At 47.3% G+C, this 23,549-nt stretch overlaps 2 protein-coding genes across 2 annotated transcripts in view; one reads left to right on the top strand and one right to left on the bottom strand.

The window, feature by feature from the left end:
- Positions 1-3,408: 3,408 nt before the first annotated feature.
- RAB25 (RAB25, member RAS oncogene family) lies at positions 3,409-13,401 on the top strand. Its single transcript, XM_006895770.1, has 5 exons — positions 3,409-3,672; positions 8,184-8,379; positions 11,858-12,051; positions 12,692-12,772; positions 13,274-13,401. The coding sequence occupies exons 1-5, from the start codon at positions 3,630-3,632 to the stop codon at positions 13,399-13,401; spliced, it is 642 nt and encodes a 213-aa protein (XP_006895832.1). The 5' UTR covers positions 3,409-3,629.
- Positions 13,402-18,832: 5,431 nt separating this feature from the next.
- The window catches only part of MEX3A (mex-3 RNA binding family member A), a 5,673-nt gene continuing 956 nt past the window's right edge, over positions 18,833-23,549 (bottom strand). The window contains exons 2-3 of the mRNA XM_006895912.1: positions 23,387-23,543; positions 18,833-19,932 (exon numbers count right to left, since the gene is read on the bottom strand). Coding sequence (XP_006895974.1) covers positions 18,833-19,932; positions 23,387-23,543 — 1,257 coding nt within the window. The remainder of the gene's footprint in view (positions 19,933-23,386; positions 23,544-23,549) is intronic.

Genomic DNA, 23,549 nt, shown 5'->3' with positions numbered 1-23,549 from the left:
CTAATAACCCAGACAAACTACAACCTCTTCAAACCTGAGACAGAGCTAAATGACACCTAACTACTAACATCATCAACCATTTTGGCTAGTAACATATAGAAGATCTTGGCTAGAACAGCAGAAGAATGTAAAACAAAACTCGAGTTCCTTAAAAGATAAGACCTGTCTAAACTTTCATTAAAATTAATAACTTTTTTAAAAGTAAAAGATGAAATTTTAAAAAAAAAGATCTACTGGATCAGAAAAGTCTAGAGGGATTCCTAAGATAACCTTTGAACTTAGAACTGAAGTTTTTTCTATGGTTTACCCTTTAGTCAAATCATAAATTGTCTTAACTAAAGAGTATCACTTGTGAGCAATGTGTGCTCCTTCAGGCAAGGAACTATATGAGGTCAAATTGTCAACATTTACCCCAAAAGCAAAGATGAGAAGGCAAGAAACAGTAAAAACTAGCACAATGTAAACCAAACAGAAGTAGGGAGAATGCAGAGACATCCTAAAAATTTTAGCCAATGGCATACAAATTGTTAAATAGGAACAGAGTTTCGTGCATAAAAGTTTCACTTAATATTTTTTGGTTTTGAAAAAAAATTTATTAATTTCAATGAAAATTTACAGAGACTTTGGATTTTCATGCATTCATTGTTGCACTTTTCTCCCCTTCCAACCCTCCCCCAATACACTACCCTCTTGGAACAGTAAAAGAAAAATTATTTCATTGTTTTACAATCCCTCCCCCCTGGTCCACTCCATTATGCAGCCTTCACTCCGGACTCCTGTTATGACAAAAATACCTAATCACATATCCCTTTTAAACAGTTTTCTCCCTCATCTGTTTCAATGCAGTATACATTATTGAACCCATCTTTCTCGGTCTGCCCCCCCACCCCGACCCCGATGTCAGTCCTGTTTTACAACAGTGGCACCATGCAGTATCTGTCCTTTTGTGACTGAGATACTTCACTCAGCATAATGTGCAAGGTCACCCATTTTGAATAATATTGCATGAGTTCCTTGTTTTTCAGTGCAGCATAGTATTCCATTGTGTGAATATACCACAGCTTCTCTATCCATTCATTTGTTGATGGACACTTAGGTTGTTTCCAACTCTTTGATATTGTGAACAAAGCCGCAATAAACATAGGTGTGCATATATCTGCTTGGATGTCAGTTATGGTCTCTTTGAGGTATATTCCCAGTAGTGAAATTCAATGGGTCAAATGGTATCTCTACTTGCAACTTTTTGAGAAAGCCCCATACTGCCTTCCACAGTGGTTGCACCATTTTACACTTCCACCAACAGTGAATAAGGGTTTCAGTTTCTCCACAACCTCACCAGTATTTGTTGCTTGCTGTTTTGACTTTCACTTAATTTTTTTTTTTTTTATTTCAAATGAGTTGGTTTAATTCCAGGTGGTACAGAATTCTGGGCATAATGAAGAATGAAGATTCTGACAGGATTCTGGATTCCATTTACTTTGCACAGACAGCTAAGATTGAAATGGCTGAATGAGAACTGGAGATGGACCACCATAAGGTTTCTTCTTCACTGTTTCACAAAGTTTCCTCTTAAATGTACAACAGGCTCCAAGACAACACTTCATTTTAACTACAGGTGGTAAAAGATGTTACAGCAGAGAATCCAGATGTTTTAAAAAAGAACGGAAGTAAGGTTCATCATTGCCTCAGTCTTATTTTTTGCCAGATTTCTTAATTCCACCCGTGGCCAGGGGACCTTTGCCCTCGACCTTCGCTTTTAGCTCCTTGAGTTTCTTCTGTTCTTTTTGTTTCTGCTTGAAAGCCTTATCTTCCTCGTCCATCTCCTTGGTCTGCTTCTTGGGCTGTTTCAGGGGCTTCTTCTGACCACCTTCACGGCCAGACATGGCGCCGGCCGCCCCTCTCACTTAATATTTTTAAAAAGAAGAAAAAAAGGATTACTGCAGGAAAAGGTCCCAATACTTGGGCACTCAAGGTATGTGACTTCATTGAGGACCAGACCGCAGACCGCAGAGTTTAAGAAGGCCTTCAGCTGTGACCGAACAAGTGATGCAAAGATCCTTTATAGCCAGTGTGGGGTTGCAATGAGGGACCTTGGCCAGAACCCCACAATGCCGAGGTGCTCAAGGTCCTGGGAAACCCTAAGAATAATGAAAGTAGGTTCTGGATTTTGAGCACTTCCTGCCCATCCTGCAGACTGTGGCCAGGAACAAGGACCAGGATACCTATGAGTACTATGCCTAAGGCCTTTGGGGGGTTGACAAGGAAAGGAATGGCCATGTCATGGGTGCTGAAATCCAGCATGTCCTCGTCACACTGGGTGAGAAGATGACAGAGGAAGAAGTAGAGATGCTGGTGGCAGAGCAGGTGGACAACAATGATTGTATCAACTATGAAGAGCTCATCCGTGTGATGCTGAATGGTTGAGGGCAGCACTTCCTGTGCCCTCAGAGTCCTGTACCTTTTCCTGTGTGAGCCTGTATGGAGCCCTGAAGGCCTCCTAGGCTGTCACAGCACCTTTTCCAACTTGAATCTCTTGGATAATCTTTGCCGGCAGCATTCACCAAATAAACTTGCTCTGTATGCCTCCCCCCAAAAAAGGATAGGCTATAATGTGTGATGGTAATAGAACAAGAGAATATCCATTGAAAAATAAAGATAAATCTATGCGTTATAATACATAATTAATCATAATCCATCACCTCAGTTAGAATGTGTGGTCCTTGAGGCCCTTTTTGCAGACATCATGCTTTTGCTGTGAGGCCTCAAGTCCTGAGGAGGAAGTAAAGGAAACACAGAAATAGGCATCTCAGAGGTCTTAATCTCCAGATCTTCCCCCCACATTGGACTTTTTGCCCCATTCAACTTATTTCTACTCTTAGTCTCCTTCCCCAGATTATAACACTACAGTGAGCGATCCATCCCAGGAAATCATTGGGCTGTATGTCCCGGCTCCATTTAGCTGAGAAATATTGTCTGTCCATCCCTGGCCCTAAACTGCAGGGAGGAGCAGAAGTGAGTCTACTGTATCTCCTACAACTCTGTCCTTAGCCCAAATAGCAGGTGCTCCCAGCCCACCTATCCCAGAGGCCCTTTACACTTTATTCTGAAGGAAAGTAAGAGACCAAGTAGATTTCAGCTCCTGGAGGGATTTTCTAATGCCCTTGATGCCCTGTCTCCACTTGTCACAGGTCTCAGGAGTCCAGCAATGAGCACTCAGCCCTTTTCTGATTTCCCTACTAGGGCTCTGCTCCTCTAGGACCACCTCCTGCGCCTGGTCTCCTGCTTTCAGCAGCCCAAGCTGAGAGCAGACACCCAACCTGTCTAACCTGTCTGACGTCATCTTCTCTCCACCCACCAGGGGCTCAGGTCTCCAGCCTCCTGGCTCTTCCTGTTCTCCGCTTCCGTTCTCTCAGCTTCCTTACTGCACCTTCACTTGCCAGGGCTGAACTTCTCTAAGGTCCTGCCCATCCTTGAGTCGGCCTCAAACTTTCTGGCCGCAGAAGTCTCCTGAACTCCAGTGAGCAGAGGAGCACGTCCAGGTCTCTTGAGAGTCGAGGGCTGAGGGCACTGAGCCAACATACAGACCCATCACCTCTGCCCACAAAGACACCCCTCCATGCGGAACCAAGATGGGGAATGGAACCGAGGAGGATTATAACTTTGTCTTCAAGGGTGAGTTGGGGTTCATGGGGAAAGAGGAAGACAGAGAAGCTCAGTAAGAGAGCAACCAAACCAAAACAGGCCTCCTCTCAGTTTGTAGCTCTTACTAGGATTCCCAGGGCTCACTATTCTGTCAGGATAATTAGGAAACTGTGCAGAGTGGAAGAGGGTCAAGTTACAAAGGCAAAGTGTCAGGGCTCTACTGTTGTAAATAATGATGTTGCCCATTCGGATACAGTGTTGAGTTAGGCTCCCCCGCCCCTTCCTAATGAAGTCCAAATCCCTGGGAACAGTGTGCCTCTGCAGCACAGAGATAGAGGTCAGACTTCAGACAGGACCTCCCTTCTGAAAAGAGAGGAAAACAAGCAAATTTAAAAGGAAGAAAGTGATGTTTCTAGGACTAGGTAGAGATATAGGAGGAGAGAATGAATCTGGAGCAGGTTTGATAGAATCCAGACGACTTGTAGGGCTGTGACCTTGCTTGCCTAGTATTCCTTGGCAAACTGCTTGGACCTAGATCCTAGACGTGGGTTTCAACATGGCTGTCCGTGGAAGTGTGCTTTATTTTGCTGTTTGACCTCTTTATTTCCCCCTCCCCTCCCACTCTTAGACATAACCCCCCCCCACCTCCTTCAGGGCCAGGTGAGCAGGCAGGCCTCTGATTCCTGTTCAGTCACCCCACCCTACTGCCTCTCCTAGCTTCAGCCCCACCCTCACTCAAGCTAGGATTCTCAGCTGCCCTAGGCTTGGGGGAACCTACATTCCTAGCACCTTTCCTGGGAAGGGGAGACAGCAAAAGGGTTAGCAATAGTATGGAGCAATAATAGTACCAATAACTCCTATCTATTAAGCCTTTACTATTAAAACCCCATAGAGTACTTTCTACAAGGTACTTTTCTTTTTTAAAGTACTTTCTACTTTTACACACAAGGCTTCTATTAGTGGGCACTAACTCCACAGCACTGGTGGTTTGTTGTTGTTTTTGTTGTTGAATATGTTTCAGTGAGAAGTCCTGGTGGTGTAGTACATTATATGTTGTGCTGCTAGCCAGTAGCCTAGTAGTCTGAATGCACCATGTGCTTTGCAGGAGAAAGAAGAGCTGTCTCTTCCTATAAACGTACAGCCTCGGAAACCCCATGTTGTGAGTCAGAATCAGCTCAGTGGCAATGAGTTTTGGATGGTTTCATTAATCACTATTTTTAAAGCAACAATTAAACTGATAGCAACACCAAGGGTTTCAGAGTAGAACTGCATTCCATAAAATTTACAAAGTGGTGACCTTCTGGAAGCAGAAGATCGCCAGGCCTTTCTTTCTAGATGCCTCTGCATAGATTTAACTGTCATCAGTTAGTGGTCCAATGCTCAACCATTTGCCTCATCTAGAGATGTAAGCACTCTAAAACCAATTGCCCTTGAGTTGATTCTCACTCATCTTGACCTTATAGGACAGGGTAAATATAAGTACTCTGTAGGGTTTTGAACTCAGAGGATCTAGTGGTAAGGAGCTGTGCTGCTATTCCAAAGGCATGCAGTTCGAATCCACCAACTCCTCTGTAGGAAAAAGGTGGGCAATCTCCTCACATGTGATTAAACTGCCTCTGAAAACTCACTGGAGAAGAGTCAGCTACAAGTAGCTTCTGACTCAATGGCACAAAACAACACATCTTTTTTTCATTTTTCTTGTTGTGTACCATCAAATTGGATCTGATTAGCACAGGAAGAAATTGCCCCTCCTTCTCCAGTGGAGCATCTGATGGATTCAAACCACTCACCTTTAGTATTGCAGCAAAGAACAATAACAAATCTTATAGAAGCAGACTACTACAGCTATGTCCTGCACAGTCACAGATGGGTTCTCTTCAGTCACTCTTTTAGCCACTGCAGCAGTCCTGAAAAGTTACCTTTTGTTTTGAGGGGTAGTACACATAGTGCTCAGATGCCCCACTAATACTTCAGGTCTTGATTCTGTCACTCACAGTGATTGCAAGTTGGTGTGTTCAGAAACAGACACAAAGAAGACGTTTGGGGTGCCCAAATTTTATTTTAGGATTATACACATCAAATGAAGTGGGTAGGGGAGAAACAGGGTTGGGCAGAGGAAGAAGTCAAACTGCAGAGCAGGACTGACAAAGCCAGATTGCGGGTGGGGAGCTGTGGAGAAAGTACTGCTCATCAGAGTGGCCCTGCCTGTCCTAGCCTCTCCCTGCCCAGTTAGGCACAGGTTGCTCAAGATGGGCATGGCCTTGGTGGGGTGGCTATCTGCACCAGGCAGGGAAATGCTGGAGGAGCCACTCCCTGCATCTGAGCAGCAAATTGCCCTTGAAGGTGAATGTGAGTGGCACATCTCTGTGTCTTTCACACTAGTTGTGTTTTCTTGGGCAAGTCATTGAACCTGCCTGTCAAGGGCCTCTATAAAAATGGGGATGAGAATAATAGTGCTTATCTCATGGAGTTGTGAGGAAGCTATGTGTGTGTGCCTGGTACACAGTAAGCATTCAGTAAATGTTTTTATTAGGTGCCATCAAGTTGGCTGGCTCATAACCTCTTCTGTACAGAATGGAACTCTTCCCCATCTTTTGCCATCCTCACAATCACTGCCTAGCTAATGATTTGAGCCAATTTTTGCAGCCATGGTGCCAATCCATCCCCTTAAGGGGCTTCCTCTTTTTCACTGACCCTCTACCAAGAATGATGTCTTTTTCCAGGGATTACCCCACCCCAATAATCTGCCCAAAGTATTTGTGATGAAGTCTCACCATCCTTGCTTCTAAGGAGTATGTGACTTCATTTCTTAGTAACTCCATTTGATGGATAAGGAAACTGATACTTAGAGTAAGAATAAATAGATTATAAAATGTCACAAAGTACAAAGGCAGTGCTTAACTCTGTCTGACTTGAAAGCCCTTGATATGAGTGAGCATCTTTAAAGCCTAAAGTCATGGCTATGAGTTCACCCTCTAAGAGAGATGAGATGGGAATAAGATTCCCAGGAGGGAAGGGACAGGCAGGCATACGCAGGGACATACCCCTCAAATATCTGTCCATCCTCTAACTCACACATACTCCTACTGCTCCCAGCTCTTTTCAGTCTATATAAACAGGAATTTTTGAAGTTGGAAGCAACCTTGATAAGCGAAAACCCAGAAAAGATGATCCACTTGTGTGGGGTAATATAACTAATCAGAAACTGAGTTGGAATCACAGCCCAGTGTGTGTGTCTCCCAATCTGAAAGGTGGCCTCCTCTCTATAGTCTGCTCCCAGCCCCCAAGCTGGTAAAGTTAGGCCTAAACACTTCCTACAGTTCCAAAAGATCATCATAACCTTCTGGCTTTTGTCCCTGAAAATCCAAAGCCAGAGTTCTGGATTACCAGCAACAATCACAATAGTTAACAGTTTGGGGGGAGCTCTGGTGGCCTAGTGGCAAGAAGCTGCACTGCAATCCCAGAGGAACATGGTTCAAATCCACCAGACGCTCTGCCGGAGAAGGAGGCGCAATATCCTCCTGTACCAGTCAGATCTGATTTGACGGTACACACACACAAAATAAAAAAATAATAAAGTAACATTAAAAAAAAAGTTAACAGTTTGGTACACTTCCGGTATCCTGGACACTATCCCATTTACATATAGCAACCACCCTTTAGATAGTTACTATTGTTATTCTCATATTTTTTAATTTAAAAAAAAAAATAGGCTAAGACAAGTCAGATAACTTTTGAGGGAACACACAGAGTTGATACAAAGCAGAGCCAGGACTGCAAAGCTCAACTGTCCAACTCCCAGCCCCAAGCTCTATGACCATACCTGACTACAGGGACAATTAGGACACTAACTTCTTACATACACATGACTGTACCCACTTCCCATTCACCCATAGATGTGTCACCTGCCAAACTTTCTGCTCTTCCACATCTATGTTGATATCTTTGTTCCTTGAGGAAATGCACAGACCAAACCTCTCACTTCCCCTCTTTATACTCTACACCAGAACATACACCTCTCAGACTTCCTACCATCCCTGTCCACACCCACACACCAAATCACCTTCCTCACAGCCCCAGAACACTCACAAACAGCTCACAGATAATGCTGTGTGATCAGGTTCACAGGCTGCCTCTCTGCAGCCAAGGCTCAATTGACCAGGACACTTGTCCTTGTTGTTATTAGCTGGCTTCCAGTTAGCTCTGACTCATGGTGACTTTATGGATAACAGAACAAAATGTTGTCAGGTCCTACGCCACCTTCATGTTTGAGTCCGTAGCTGTAACTGTGTCAATCAATCTCATGAAGATTTCCCTGTTTATTTGACCTTTACCAAATATGCTGTCTGTCTCCTTAACTTGTTCCAAAAATCTGGCCCTTTTACCCAGGATAAATGCACCCTACAGAATGCAGCCCTGACCCTTGCCCTCACCACGACTCCTGAGCCCTGCTTCCCTATCCTGATGGACAGGCCCTCTAATCTCTGATGGGTTTGGGCTGCTCTGCCCCACGCTCAATCCTTCTCTTTCCACCCCTTCAGTGGTCCTGATTGGTGAGTCAGGCGTGGGGAAGACCAATCTGCTATCCAGGTTCACGCGCAATGAGTTCAGCCACGACAGCCGCACCACCATCGGGGTTGAGTTTTCCACCCGCACTGTGATGCTGGGCACAGCTGCTATCAAGGCTCAGATCTGGGACACGGCTGGCCTGGAGCGGTACCGAGCCATCACCTCGGCGTGAGCCTGGGTCTGGGGGACCGGGGGAGGTGGGAGTGCTGGGAAAATAAGGGAACACGGGTGGAGGAATGTGGAGAAGATGGTGGTGAGGAAACTCAGCAGTGTCTTTCTGGGTGCGCGCCCTAGATTCCGGGTGAGCCACCTCCCTCAAAGAGTTCATCTGAGACAGAATATAGTGCTACCAACTATGAGAGCTGAAGACGAAAATCATTGCCACTACTTACAATGTGCCCAGGAAAGTACGAGGCACTTTCTGTATGACATTTTCTATAATCCTCCAAGTGCCACCAGGAGTTAAGGAGCTCTGATTACTCTGTTTAAACAAGATAAACTGGAGGCTTAAGCAGGTGTGAGCTGGGTGGAGCTAGACTGGGCTCTTTGGGCCAAGAGCGCCCCCTCACCTCCACACAGTGTTTTGCAGTCTTAACCATAAACTCTGAGGGCTGACAGGGCAGGTCCAGTTTACAAAGCAACAAAATTCAGAGGACACCCTGGAAATGAAGCCTCTTGAAACCACGTCCAGATTGTCTTCCCCCCCCCCCAACTTTCAAGGGATAGAACTTATTAAGGAATCTAAGATTAGGTAAAAGTAAGTAAAGACCACACAGGTCTAATGAAGGATATACTCACTGCCATTAAGTTGATCCAGACTCATAGTGACCCTCTATCAAGTGTCCCATCTTTCTCCCAAAGAGCTCAAGATATGTTTAAACTGTCAACCTTTCAGTTAGCAGCCCAATATACTATATACTGCTACAGGGGACATTATGTACAATCCAATATTAACCAGTAGTGCTCCTATAATGTATTTAGGGGCATGTAAAAGGTCCCAATCTTAGGAGAAATACAACCCCCATAGATAAACAAATATAATATTGGTTAAAATTATTGATGGACAGGTGTTTCTTAGGTGAAATAGATAGTAAATTATTATAGAGAAAAAAAGATTGTGAAGAAGCTACTGGAAACAATGTCAATAACACATAAAGAGTACAAGTGCTATTAGATTTTTTTATATTGAGAATATTTGCATTTTCATACAATATATATTTATGTGTGTGTGTAATGAAATTGTTTTTAACAATTCTGTATAATTCAAATACTAGACCAATAGAATAATTACTGCTTCCATCTAAACACCAAAGTCTACCCATCCTGAGTTTATGAATAGACTCAAAATACTACTCAGAACCCCAAATTTGTCTGGCCTCAATCACCTTCTTGATGTATTGGATATGATGACTAAACTAAGAATATGATACTTCGTCTTGCTGTTCCACATATTGTCTATTTGCACTTTCAGGCCAAATTGTGTGGAGGATTGCCTGAGTGTATGTCCTAGGGGCTAACACTTCGTTAGGGGGTCAGGAAGCAAGGGGCTTCAATTACACTCTTGAACTGGTCATTTGACCATTCAGTTCACTTCATCCATAAAATGGGAATAGTTAGACAAGCACCACTGTAAGGCTGGATATGGATGCCTGAGATAGTCAAGTCAGAGGCTGCTGCATAGGAAAGATATTTAGTAAGTCCTAGAGTAAAAGGCAAGATGCTGGGGGAGCTATGGTGGCCTAGTGGCAAGAAGTTGCACTGCAATCCCAGAGGAACACGGTCCAAATCCACCAGATGCTCTGCTGGAGAAGGAGGGACAGTCTCCTCCTGTACCAGTCAGATCTGATTTGACGGTACATGCACAAAATAATAATAATAATAATTCTAAAAAAATAATAGACAAGATGCTGGTCACAGGGAAGAAGAGGGTATTGTAGGTCAGGGAGCCATTGTAATGAAAAACTCAAAGGTGGGGCATCTGGAGGCTGATTTAGCCAGAACCTTACCGTGTCCTGTGTAATCCTTATCACGTTCTCTGATATACCTGAGCCCACTGTTACAGTCACTGTGTCCATCCGTCTTGTTGAGCTTCTCTGTCTTTCTCTGAATGTCCGTCTTTCTCAGCATGATATTTTTCCAAGGACTGGGCCCTCCTAACATCTTGTCTAAAGTATGTGAGGTGAAGTTTCACTATCCTTGCCTCTAAGGAGCACCATGGTTGCACTTTTGCCAAGATATACTTGCTTGTTCTTCTGGAAGTCCATGCGATATTCAATAATCTTCTTCAACACCATAGCTCAAAGGCATTGATTCTTCTTCTGTCATCCTTATTCATTGTCCAACTTTAGATACATAGGGAGAAACTAAAAAGACCATGGCTTCAATCAGGTGCATTGGTAAATGTTGTTGTTATGTTCCATCGAGTCAACTATGAATCATAGTGACTTTATGACCAATAGCTCTGAACCCTGCCCTATCTTGAGCCAGTCTCACTGTCTCTGACATGCCTGCCCCCCATTGCCAGAGTCACTATGTCAATTCATCTTATCCAGGGTCTTCGTCTTTTGTTCTGACACTCCATCCTACCAAGCATGATGTCATTCTCCAAGAACTGGTCCCTCCTGGCAACATTCCCAAAGTATGTGAGACAGTTTCAAAGTCCTTGCCTCAAAGGAGCAAACTTGTTTCACCCTCTCTAGGACAGACCTCTTCTCTTTGCATTCATAGTATATTCAATAATCATAGTTCAATAGTCTTCTCCAGCACCACAACTCAAATGCATCAATTCTTCTGTCATCTTCAATTGCTGTTCAGCTCTCGGATGCATAGCAGCTAATTGAAATGACTATGACCTGGATCTGGTACATCTTAGTCTCTAGACTGACATCATTCTTTAGTACTCTGGAGAAGTCCTTGACAGCAGATTTTCCTAATGCAAATTGTCTTTTGATTTCCTGACTGCTGGTGCCAAGAGTATTAATTGTGGATCTGAGCAAGATGAAATTGTTAACAACCTCAATCTCTTCTCCATCAGTGGTAAGAAACATAGGAGCTAAAATCAGAAGTTCTGGTGATCTAGTGGGTAGGGAGATGGATTGTCAACCTAATGACAGGTATTTGAATACACCAACTACTTCATAGGAGAAAGTTGGGCAATTTCCTTTCATGTGATTTCCAGCCTCTGAAAACCTGCTGGAGGATCAGCTATGAGTCAGCTCTGACTCTTACTCAACAACAATGAGTTAGTTTAAAATCAGAACAAGGAAACTATGAAGGAAAGGGCGAGCTAGCAGAGGCTTTAGAGCAGAGAGGTGAGGCTGCACAGTGTCCCTGGAATGTTCTGAGCAACAGGTGCAAGAACCTTGGGCTGTTCTGCTGATATTTGAGTCCCTGGACACTGTCTATATTTCCTGAGTTCTGATGCACTGATCTCTAACTTTGTGTGTGTGTGTGTGTGTGTGTGTGTGTGTGTGTGTGTGTGTGTGTGTACCGTCAAACTGGATCTGACTGGTACAGGAGGAGACTGTCCCCCCCCTTCTGCAGCAGAGCATCTGGTGGTGATCTCTAACATTTTTACTTGATGGCTCTGTTCTGAAGTTGGGGTCCATGGTCCTGACCTTGCCTCTCTGCCCCCATCCCTGCCCAGGTACTATCGTGGTGCCGTGGGGGCCCTCCTGGTGTTTGACCTAACCAAGCACCAGACCTACGCAGTGGTGGAACGCTGGCTAAAGGAGCTCTACGACCACGCAGAGGCCACCATTGTCGTCATGCTCGTGGGTAACAAGAGTGACCTCAGCCAGGCTCGGGAGGTGCCCACTGAGGAGGCCCGCATGTTTGCTGGTGAGAGCCTGCCATTGACCCAGTCACACTTCTCTCTTCCTCCCTACCCCTCACACGCCCAGCTCCAGCACCTCCAGCCTCTGCCCATTCTCAATGTGCCCAGCTTGGTTTTCTTCTACCAGGTTCCTCTGCCTTCCTCTCCTCTCCCTCAAGGTTCTCTCAGCATTTCCCCTCCAAGTACTGTGTCTTCTGTTCCATCCCACCATTGCCCTGAGATTGTCTCAAGGACCATTCATAGTGGATTTTAAGACAGCCCTAGCCTGCAAAGTGCGGGGATCCCAAATGTAGAGGGTTGTTCCACTTGGCCCGCTTCAGTCACCCTTTGCTTAGGAGATTTCTGGGGTTTGGACAGATTTTGGTAGTGGACAGATTTTTGCAGTCCTGTTACAAGGCCTCACAACTTGTTGTGGTTACTTTACTAGATGTGGACACACAGCAATTCCTTATACATTCCCTCTGTATTTCTGGGTTTCAGGCTCTTCTTTGATAAAAAGAGGTGTTCATCAGACCTGCTTTATAGGTTGTTTTAAGGATAAAACAAGCAATTTAGCACGGTACCAAGAACTACTACTACTACCACTATTATTATTATTATTGCTTTTGTACCCCTCAATTAATGGTGCATTTCTCTTCCTGTCAGAAAACAATGGGCTGCTATTCCTGGAGACCTCGGCTCTGGACTCTACCAATGTTGAACTGGCCTTTGAGACTGTCCTCAAAGGTTAGTGCATCTGTCTTCATTTAGCACCCCTTTTCCATATCAAGGGAGCTTAGAGGTAAGACACCAAGCTACCAATCCAAAGGCACACAGTTCGAACCCACCAGCTGCTCTGCAGGAGAAAAATGGGCAGTCAATACCTGTGTGATTTACTGCCTCTGAAAACCCACTGGAGGGTCAGCTATGAGGCAGTTCTGACTCCATGGCACATAACAATAAATGACATTCCACCTCGTGGCCCTAGCCCTTAAGTCAGCTGACTCCTCAGCCCTTCTCTGGACCCCCAGCCTTCTCAGACCCTCTTAGTGTCATTGCCTGCTCCCCTCAGGCTTACTCACTGAAGTAAGCGGCAGGAACCCAGGTGCTTAAATTCCAGTTCCTTTCAGCAAAACCTCCTTCAAATGTAGCCACCTCAGTGCTCCTAAAGGGGTGTGAGGTGTAGGGGGAGCCTCAAGGTGGGCTCTGATGTTTTTCATGGCCTGATCACTACCCTCTCCCTTTCAGAGATCTTCACAAAGGTTTCCAAGCAGAGACAGAGCAACACCCGGACCAATGCTATCACCCTGGGCAGTGCCCAGACTGGACAGGAACTGGGCCCTGGGGAGAAGAGGACCTGTTGCATCAGCCTCTGACTTCAGTCAGTGCAAACCCTGCCCCCCTCTTGCGTCCTGGTCACCATCACTCTCCTACAGGCTCCAGGTCCTTTCCCTGTGCTTTGGTTCTGGATGTCTAGTTTCTATCTAAAGGCTCTTTAAGTTCCATGGTCTCTGTGGATACCTTGCACATATCTTTATTTTCTTTCCATATCCTCACAGACTAGGCCTTCAAATAAAGATGTTTTGTATCAATGCCTGGACCTCTTGCTGTCTCAATGCATTCCTCTCCTCTTCTCTAGCTGGAACCTCCCCTTCAGCTTCAGAGTCACTATTCCCCTACTCTTCCCTCTGTCCTAATCTGCTATACGCATTGCACCCTAAGGCCAGCTGCCTCAGGGAGCTGTGGTCTGGGTACAGTGCCAAGGGGGTGGGAGGTACCCGCCCTTCCCTCTGCCAACCCCCAGGGCAGGTGGGGGGGTGGCCTGAAGGGAGGGGGGTATCTGGAAGGAAAGACAAAGGAAACAGCACCGGCGGGAACCATCTGGTGCCCAGGGCCCTAGTGCCAAGAACTGAGGTCATTCCAATGCCAGGGGCAAGGGAAAGAGGCCAGGGGAGACGCTAGGGAGAGGGGCGATCAGGGCCTCCTACAGGGCCTGTCACATGTGGGGGTGGTATGGGTAGGGTTAAATTTGAAAAACAGAGTGTCCAGAGTCTCTGTCACATCCTTCCTGCCCTCAAATAAGAACTGTGGAGGGACGGACTGAAGGGTGAGTGGGGAGGGTCTGTCTCCCTTGGCTTTTGACTGACCCCTTCCCCGTGGAACCCAAGAGGTAGCTGTTCAAGTAGGTCCTCTGTTCCCCTGGTTTGCCAGTCAAGGTGGAGGGTCTGACTGTTCCCCAGGGAGAAGCAAGCAGTACATGGGGAGATGAGAGAAGCCTGGGTATTTGGATGGGGAAACATGAGCACTCTAGAGACCCCCACTTCCCATCAGTGTGTATCACCTGACAAAGCCTCAGGTGAAAGCCTCCTCAGTGGCCCTCACTCACCCCAAGATAGCCCCCATCCAAATGGTAGAGAAAAAAGGCAGAGCCTTAAGTAATAATACTTTTAATAAAATTAAGTTCTTAATAGCACATTTAATACATTAACCCTCCCCCTTCTTGGTTTCTCTGCATTTTGTGCAACATCACTTTGACTTGATTATTCATGGGTAGGTATATTATTTCTTGTTTTTTTAATCTTTTTGTCCTCAGCAGATTTGTGTCTTCACTAGATGCCTCAAATTAAGTCTGACCACAATCCTACTCTACTTTCTACAGTGGAGACCATCCCCCTGCCCCACGGCTGTCTCCCCATGAGCTGCCCTACCCCTTGAGTAGAAGGAAGGGCTATCCCCTCCATTTCCTGGATGTTACCCTCCCAATCTAGGGGGATTTCTAGGACAGCAGAGCAGGGGTGTAAAAACCTGTCCTTAGGTGGGGCAAGAGCAAATTGGGGAGATGGATATGTGTTTGGGGTCTAGGGTCAGGGGGGCATTATTAGTGGAGCTGGACCCACTCCTCTGGCTAAAAAGATAGTCAAAGGGCCTCAGCCTCCACTTGGACCAGAGGGAAAAGCCCCCACCTGATTGTAAGCTGGTGTTGGTAGAAGGCAAGTGCTTATTAAAAAACTGATTTCTCACATGCAAGTCAGGCTCCCCAGTTGTCTGTGAGAAGGATCCAATGGTGGACCCCTATGTGTGAACACTTACAGATGGAGATGGATTGGATCAGAGGGTGAGTGCTATCTTCCCCTTGCCTCTGAACCTGAGGGAACCAGTTCTCTCCGACCACCAAATACAGTGTCTCCCTTTTAACTCTTGGAATGGGAAGTCCTTCTTGGAATCTAACTTTTCTGGGACAACAAAACACATTGCAAATCCGTGAAGTACATGTATCTTTAAAGAACATTTATTGAAAGCATTATTTCCATTGCTGCCATTGAAGGCAAAAGCAAAGAATGTGGAATATTGAATGTGAACAGAGATGGGAGGCAGATCTCCTCTATTTGGGGAAGGACCTACCAGGTTTTCAATCTGTAATGGAGCGGATTGAGGTTAGATTTTAAGAAGGACTTCCTCAAGCCTGGGAGAAGCTGGTTTAGGGGGCTTTGATCCAGTCTCCATCCTCCCTAAGAGCCCCAGGAAAATTACATCACTTTGGAGTGAACAAGCTATGCAAAACAGAGGCAGAGGGAAGGCCAGAATGGCCAGGCCCACTACTCTGCTGCCCTCAGCTCAGCCCCTTATCTGCTTGAGACAATCAATGTCCATTTCAAAGACCCTTGGAACGGAGTCCCTTTCTATGCGCTACAGCTTAATAAAAGTCCAAGGATTCTCAGAATCAACCCCAGCAGACTAGAAGCTGCCAACCTTAACCTGCAACCTGCTCCAAGCATCTAAAATGGAGCAGCTAGCTCATGGTAGACTCAGCCACTTCCCTTCTCTATTTTCCTTTTCTTTACGACTTTTATACATTCTACTGGACCCAGGGGCCCTCAATACTACTAAACTTTAAGCTATCTGAATATTGTCTACTAAGTAACTAGTAATTCTTTCTCTCTTTCTCTAGGATTATATGAAATAAATTTGAATTATTATTATTAATAATTATTATTTTTGTAGTATTCTTTTAAACCCCTCGGTTTTTCTTTTTCTTCTTTCTCTCTGTCTCTCTCGGTTTTTTTGGTTAAAAAAAATCTATTTCTCTTAAATCTCACACCTCTCTGAGGGTTCCCATGGGCCTGTGGGGCCTCAGTTCTCACCTTCCCCTTCTCACTCACCCCTGGGACTGGGCAGGGGAAGGGGGGGACACCCCAGGATTCTCAGTCTTCAGCTTCTTCCTTTCTTGTTAATCCCTTTCTTTGTTTGGCTCTGCCGGCTCCCCAGAGGGGGAGGGGGAGAGGGGAGGGAGGGCCTGTGGAGTGAAATCCAATCTATTCACAGGGCCCCAGAAGGGACCTGGCTCCCCCAGCCCCTCTCAACCACCCATCCCAGGATGCTCCCCACAGAAAAGCAAATGACATTCCTCCCCAAAAAAAAGTGGGGGAAAAAAGGAACGTAAACCCGAACATATATTAAAAACACTTTTTTTTTAAGATTTAACTCTGAATACAAATGTATTTTTTTTTCTTCTTCTTCTCTCCCTACATATATTCTAAACCTTCTAAAGTTTTTTTTTATTTTTTAAGGATCACTTTATCATAAAATAAAATATCCTTTTCATATAATAAATTACCTAATAAAAAGTCTTTTTTTTCATATTAGCCCAGGTTCTTTGCTACATTTATATGGTAATAAACGCCTTTATTAAAATAGAATATTAAATTATAAAGAACTGCTTTTTTTTTGCTATTTTTGTTCTCTCCTCTGTGTTGGTCGCCTTTCTCACTCCCTCTCACACTCTCTTTCTCTCCTCTATTTTGTCTCTCACTATGTGTTTTGTGTTTGCTTCTAGGTTTGGCTCAATTAGTAAGGGTGGGATTGAATTTCTGAGCCCCCTAGTGTAACAGTCTTCTGCCTTGGAGGGTTAGGAGTGGAGAGGGGGAGGGGAATCGACAGCCAGGCATCCTTTCTTCCCACCCCTTCCCTCCCCTCCCCAGTGATGGGGTGGTGGTGATGCCCATTTGGTTTGGTTTCTTTTGTACAGACATTTTCTGGATGGCTCACATTGGTGGGAAAGAGGGAAGTTGTCACAGGCCAGATTTCTTGGCTGTGACCTCCTTCCTCTCTGCTCCCTAGCTGGTGGCCTGGAGGGGCAGGCTGAGAAGGGTTAATTCACAACAGGAAGAAGAGGAGAAAAATCCCCTCTGCAACCCAGTCCCTACACCACTTCTCCATCCAGGAGGAATGGGACTCCTGCACCAAGTGCTCAGAGGTCACTCAGGACAGTCCCACCCTATATATACAAGGATCTCCTGGGGGCCTCTCAGACTCCCATCTCTGTCCTTTTCTGGCCCGGCCAGCAGAACCAGGAGGACAAGAGGTCAGTGGCAGCCCCGAGTGAGCAGTGAGGAAGCATGACAGGGGGATGCCAGGCCTGTAACACACAATTCTCAAAACAGGTCCCGCCACACCCAAATCCAGCTTCACCTCAGACTGACCCCTCTTCAAAGCCCTGGCCTTTCTCCTCAGCCACAATGGGTGGGACAGACTTCATGATTAGTGCGCTAATGAGGATTCAGGTTAAGTCTGGAGAGGGGTGCAGGGTTTGGGGCACTGCAGAAGAGCAAGATTGAGGGAGCTAGCCACCCTTCCTCCACGGCCTCTCCTGCTCCTTGAAATAGCAGACACACTCCCTCACTGCCCCCATACCCAGAAAATCCGGCCTAAGAACTGTTCCCTACGTGTAATGCCCATCGATGATGAAGGTGGAAGCTTGACCCTTTTGTACCCCAGTATTATTTCCCTCACCAAACTCTCACTGACAATGGGATACATTCCATTAAAAATTTAGGGGATTTCTTTAGAGGGAGGACAGGGCTTTCTGATGCCCAAAAGGGTTCAATGAGATGTAGGTGTTCTTCCTCCAACTGCCCCCAAGAGGGATGGTGTCCCCAAAGCTGGGCTGGAAGGGAAAGGAGGATAGGGAGGGGGGAAATGGTAAAGACAAAAAGAAAAAGAAAATCAACTGAAATTGACAGCTACTATGGGGCAGAAAAAGAAGAATGGGGGAAAGGAAAGGGCAAAGGGGAAAGAAAGGTAAGGCTGAAGGGGAAAAAATGAAGTGAAAAGAAAAGCTGAAGGGGAAAGAGGAGCAACCCTTCCAGAATCTTCTAGCCCAGCCTCACGGGAACAGATGAATTATGAGCCCTTGATTGAATCACCATGCCTCCCCCACAGAAAACTTATGCAAACTTCTTATAGGCCCCAATCGCCTTATGCTGGAGAAATTCCTTAACAAATTCTCAAGCAGGAATTGTGTGGAGTGTGGGGTTAAAGGGTCAAGTTAAGAGGTCAGAGGTCGGAACCAGAGGGCCTAAGGATTGAAAAAAGCACCTCTAGGTAAAAATGGTCATTCTTCTTCACCCTTTTCCCTACTACCTCCTCCACAAGGAAAGCGGTAGAGTGAAACACAGATTGGGTGGTGGGCCGAGGGGGTCAGGTTTAGGAGATTTAGCCTGAACCACCACCTCTGGCAAAACAAATTTCTCTTAGCTGCTCCCAGATTTTAGGGTATGTTGAGGTATCAGAGTTGTAACTCTAGTAAAATTTCTGGTCTGGCCCCCTCCCAACCTACCTAGGGCAGGCAGGGTGACCAGAGGCTCTGGCGGCCCACCCTCCAGCCACCACAGCCTCCCCACCCCGCCCCCACAAGTGAGTATCTCCAAGCACCTTGCCCCTTAAATCACTGATTTCCAAAAGGCCCTAATGGAAAGCAGCTCCAAGGTGGCCCCTGGGAAGTGGGCCAGGAGGTATGGGGCAAGGAGCTTAGGAGAATATTCGAATGGCTTGCGTGGCTGTGATGTGGCAGACAGGACACTCTGGGTCCGTCCTCTCGCAGATGCGTACTGCACACTCCATGCAGAACAGGTTGTGTCCACAGGGCACAAGAGCGGCAGTCACCTCACTCTCGAAACACACCATGCAATCACGCCCTCCTCCGGGGCTCCGCAGGCCTCCGCCCCCAAGTTTGGAGAAGCCCTGGAGCGGCTCTCCTGGGGGGCGCCTTGGAAGTCCAGCCAGCTCTGTGGAGGTAGCAGGGGAACGATGTGCGCCTGGGGGCCCAGCTCGAGCCTTGGTTGTAGAGGAGGAGGAAGAGGCAGAGGAGAAGAGCACTGACGTGGGCGTGGCATTCTCCTGGCCCGCCCAGAGTGGGGGGCTGGTCTCTGCCACACCGTAGTAGACATCCTGCTTGCCCACTCCATAGCCTGGGAACAGGTACCCACCGTAGCCAAAGTCCCCGCCCTGTTCGCCCAAGCGTGGGGCCTCAAAGCCAGAGTCCACTCCGCACTCGCCAATGCAGCCCAGGCTGTTCTGCCGGAAGGTGGAGAGAGGCTTGCAGCCTGGAGGATGCACCCGCCAGGCCTCAGAGTAGCGGCTATCAAGCGCTGCGTCGGGGCTCCCTGCCAGGAAGTCGTTCTCATTGTTGTACTCGAGGATCTTGCCCGTACGCACTGCTATGTGAGTCTCAATCTCCTCGCGTGCCCGCTCAACGTTGCCAGGGGCCCCAGTGATCTCGAACACCGGATCGCGGTCACGGCTTGGGGTGATAATGTACGTGTTGGTCTGCTGCTGGATGCGCTTGATGGTTGCCCCTTTAGGGCCCACTACCAGCCCCACCACGCGGTAGGGCACCCGCACACGGATGGTCACCTGGCCAGGCAGAGCAGGAGCGACACCGAAAGCAGCACCTGACTTGTTGCGTGAGGCGCGAATCATGGAAAAGTGTTCAGCTGCGGAGATGATTTCCCGCCTGGCTGTGGCCACGTCCTCCCGCCGCCCTGTCACCATGAACACTGGCTCCTCTCCCCGCACTGGGGTCTTGATGTAAGTGTTGGTTTTGGCCCTCAAGGCCTTAATCTTGCAGCCTGGGATAGGGTGAGGAAAGAGAGAGGAAAAAAATCCACAGGGCAAGATTTATGTTGGGATAAGGAAATTCCCAGATACCGAGATAACCACAGCTTCCCAGGGATCTCAGAAACGCAGCCCCTCCTAGCTCCCATCCACCAGGTCAGGTACAGTCCACTCACCTGTTCTCAGATTTACCAAATGTCTCTATTGATCACAGAACACAAAATCTACCAACTTTGCCTTGAAAATCTCCTTTAAACCTGAAAATATGAACCTTCCCAGACAAGTTGCTAACATCACATTTAATCACAACTCCCCTCCAACCAATGGCTGGTCCTTCAATTCCTCTACAAATTCCTGGCTACGCATATGCCTTCAATTTACTTAAATACACCCATCTGTCACTGACCTCTCTTTCTACAAAACTCCCACTAGACTGTCAGTAATGTCACCATCTACTCCTTACTTAACCTTCATCCATTGTCTTCCATCTTCTCTATAACAAATACCCCTCCCATGACCTCTGTGCAACAGTCTCTCAGTGAGTCCCAAATTCCTGAGTTTGCAGCAACTGATGGAATGTGGAAGACCAGGATGGGTCTGAGAGAGTTTGAAGAAGAGGAGGAGGATGATAAACATCACAGTATTAAGGAGCAATGTACCCTGCCCAGGAGCCCTTCTGTCCCCTGGGGACAGGAGAGCAGAGAGGATGAGAGCAGAGTAGAAGAGAAAAGGCGTCTGGACCTGTTCACCTGCTTTTGAAGGAGGAGTATGGTAAAGTGGAGAGGTTGAGGCCACAGGTAGGAAGAGAGAAGAAAGGCCCAGACAAAGAAAGACAAAGAAGAAGGAAAGAGAGAAAAGTGAGGGAAGCTGGGAAGTCCACGCTATTTCTAAAAGATAGAGACCTTGAGAACCAACTGGACAAGCCTCTCTCCTCTCATTATCTGCATTATCTCCTATCTTCACCTAGCAGCTTCAGAGACTCACACCCTTTCTGCATTCATGTGCACACACACAACACACACCAACGTTAGTTTGCACACGTATCTAAGAGCTGTGATAGGCTATATGCTTTTATCTAAACAACACTTGTGAGGTGAGCCTGATGATGTACACTTTCACACACCCCTTTTACTCACACAGGGCCTGTGTTTTAACATTTCATACATTCCACTTTTCCTTCCCTATCCTCTCAAGCACACAAACAGTACATTCCCATACACCCCACAACTTTTGTGCCCCTATTTACAAACAGCTGTGTTCACACTCCTCTCCATGCATACAACTCACTATTTTTTTTCTCACCTTCACACCACACTACCTGTTCCCTCAAAACCAAGCCAAGTAGTCCTAATTTTCTGACCCTGCCAACTCCCTAACCCCAGCCTTAAGGTGAGTTCATTTTATTCCTGTTTCTTCTACCCTACATAGCCTCTCCCCTCAATATGGCCAGACTAGGCATGGGGGTATAGAGTAGATTAAGACAGGTCTCCTCACCTTCAAGAGACCTCAGGAAGGAGAATTTGCTCCTCCTCCTTGTCTTCAGACTTCTTGTCAGTTGAGAAGCCCTCCCTACCTGTTGTCAAGCGCACATCCTTGTGAATGAGTATGCTGCTTGTGAGGCACAGACTGTGGAGGAACAGAGAGCTCTCCTTTCCTACCATCTCTGCTCACAGGTTCTAATGAGCACCTGGTTCTATGTTTTGGTTCCATAAACTTGTATGAGAGCAAGGTATCTTTGTGGGTTGAGGTTGGGATAGAGAAGGAGAGGCCAGTACAAGGAGAAAAACTATGGGCTTGGAGGTGAAGAACTAGAGGACCTCAATCTGGATTCTGCAACCATGAAGAAACATCTTTAAGGGACAATCCACTAGGCTTCACCTTCCTAGAGGTCAAATAAAAGAGCATCAACACTGCAGTAGAAGGAGGAAGGTTAGAAAAGAGAGAAGACTTTCATACATGGAGAGAAAAAAAGGCGAGGCTTATCTGAATAGGGGAAATCTCCCCATTTTTATGAGGGATGAGCCTATAGGGTACAGAGACAGAAGAGGAAAGAATAATACCATTAAAATGCACAGCCCCACACTATCCTCATCCAGTTCCAGGGGACTGGACCCCCAGTTAATGACAGCAAGAAGAAATCAACTTTCTAAACCAGAAATCTCATGAGGGAGCGCCCCAGGGGGGATGGGGAGTGTGCAGGGGAGTGGCATCTTCCTCACCTCCCTTCTTGGTCTCCAGCTGAAATCAATCCTCAACCCCAGCCTGGCCAGTGGGTGAGATGGGATGTGGAGTAGGGGCCTGCCAGGCCGGCCTCCCCTCATCCTCGCCAGCAGTCTGCCTCCTCCCTCACTCCCAGTCGGAATGCAGCTCCTCTATTGTTCCCCACTGTGGGACAGCTCCTCCCCCACTCCTCCTCCACCCCCACCTCCCCAACCCAGCCCCATCACAATTTCCAGATTTTGCCCCCAACTCCTCTTGGGGAAACTGAGGGAGAGATGTGTCCGCAGCATCCCTCAGCTTAGTCTGGACCCTCAAACAACACATACCCCACCACCAACCATACAGGGATGCTGGAGCTGAGGAGGGTGTGGTATCAGACATACTACACTGGATTAATTCTAAACACACACCCCCAAAGAGATCCTCCCTCCATCAAATCTCCAGGTGATGGTTTCTCACAACTCAACACACCTCCTTCCTGTCCTGACCTACTCTCTCACCACCGGAGAACCCCAACAGGCCTCTGGCCCCTGGCGGTGACCAGCCCAGAACAAAAGCCAGAGAAGAAGGAGAGAGGTCCAGGCCAGGACATCACACTTCCCTGGAGGCACCCCTTCCAAAACCCCACAGACGGTCCAACTTTGGTATGTGGGTGACCGTGAGATTCCCTCCTCCCAGCAGCCCCCCTCATCATCTCTCCCCCAGGCTGGGACCCTCCCCTGAGCCACACCCCCTTCCATTCCTACAGTCAGCCCAACAAAGAGACAGATACACAACTGGGCTTCCCGGGCCAGGTCTCCCTCTAAGTCTGTAACTCCAAGAGTGTGGGGGGTCCCAGGGGTGCCCCCGCCCCAACCCACGAACAGACACTGGAGTAGGGACTTCCGAGTGACTCTCTGCACATTGCGCCAGATCTTCCCCCACCCCACCTCGGCGCTAAGAGGGGACACCCCCTCCGGACAGCCTCCCTGGATTGGGAGACCGAGCCCCCTCCCCTTTCCCTCTCCCAGTGTGAGAATATTTCTTTGTCTAAGGGCAGAGCCCTGGGGGGAGGAAGGATCCTGAGAGCCATCCCGACTGTGGGTAGCAGGGAACTTTGTGGCACTTGGAAATCAAGGGAGGGGGCGGGTCCCCCTTTGTGGGGAAGGGATAGAGCTCGAGGCGGGCAGGGAGGAAGGAAATGAACTTTCCACGCTGAGGATGGGGTGCCCCCCACCCAAAGTCCCTCTCCACGGGGTCCCAGCTTACCTTGCCTGCCCACGATCTCGGCCACGTGCTCAGAGGTGGGCACAGGCACACACTCGGTGGTGTTACTGCTGCCCTTCAGGCGCAGCTCGGCCTCTTTGTAGAGAGCGCAGAGCTTGGCGTCGCTTGCCCCTTTGGAGGCGGTGGGGGGCTGGGGCGGCTGCGC

Source organism: Elephantulus edwardii, unplaced genomic scaffold, assembly GCF_000299155.1.
Source record: "Elephantulus edwardii isolate Elephantulus edwardi_28Jun2011 unplaced genomic scaffold, EleEdw1.0 scaffold00176, whole genome shotgun sequence".
Taxonomy (NCBI): Eukaryota; Metazoa; Chordata; class Mammalia; order Macroscelidea; family Macroscelididae; genus Elephantulus; species Elephantulus edwardii.
The sequence above is the reverse complement of the archived record's forward strand: the minus strand, read 5'-3'. Positions and strand labels throughout refer to the sequence as shown.

What these genes read in the sequence shown, in the direction of transcription:
- RAB25 (XM_006895770.1), top strand. Translation starts at nt 3,630, where the DNA reads ATGGGGAATGGAACCGAGGAGGATTATAACTTTGTCTTCAAGG. An exon ending in GGAGGCCCGCATGTTTGCTG is followed by an intron (nt 12,052 to 12,691) that starts GTGAGAGCCTGC and finishes TCTTCCTGTCAG; the next exon opens with AAAACAATGGGCTGCTATTC. An exon ending in CTTTGAGACTGTCCTCAAAG is followed by an intron (nt 12,773 to 13,273) that starts GTTAGTGCATCT and finishes TCTCCCTTTCAG; the next exon opens with AGATCTTCACAAAGGTTTCC.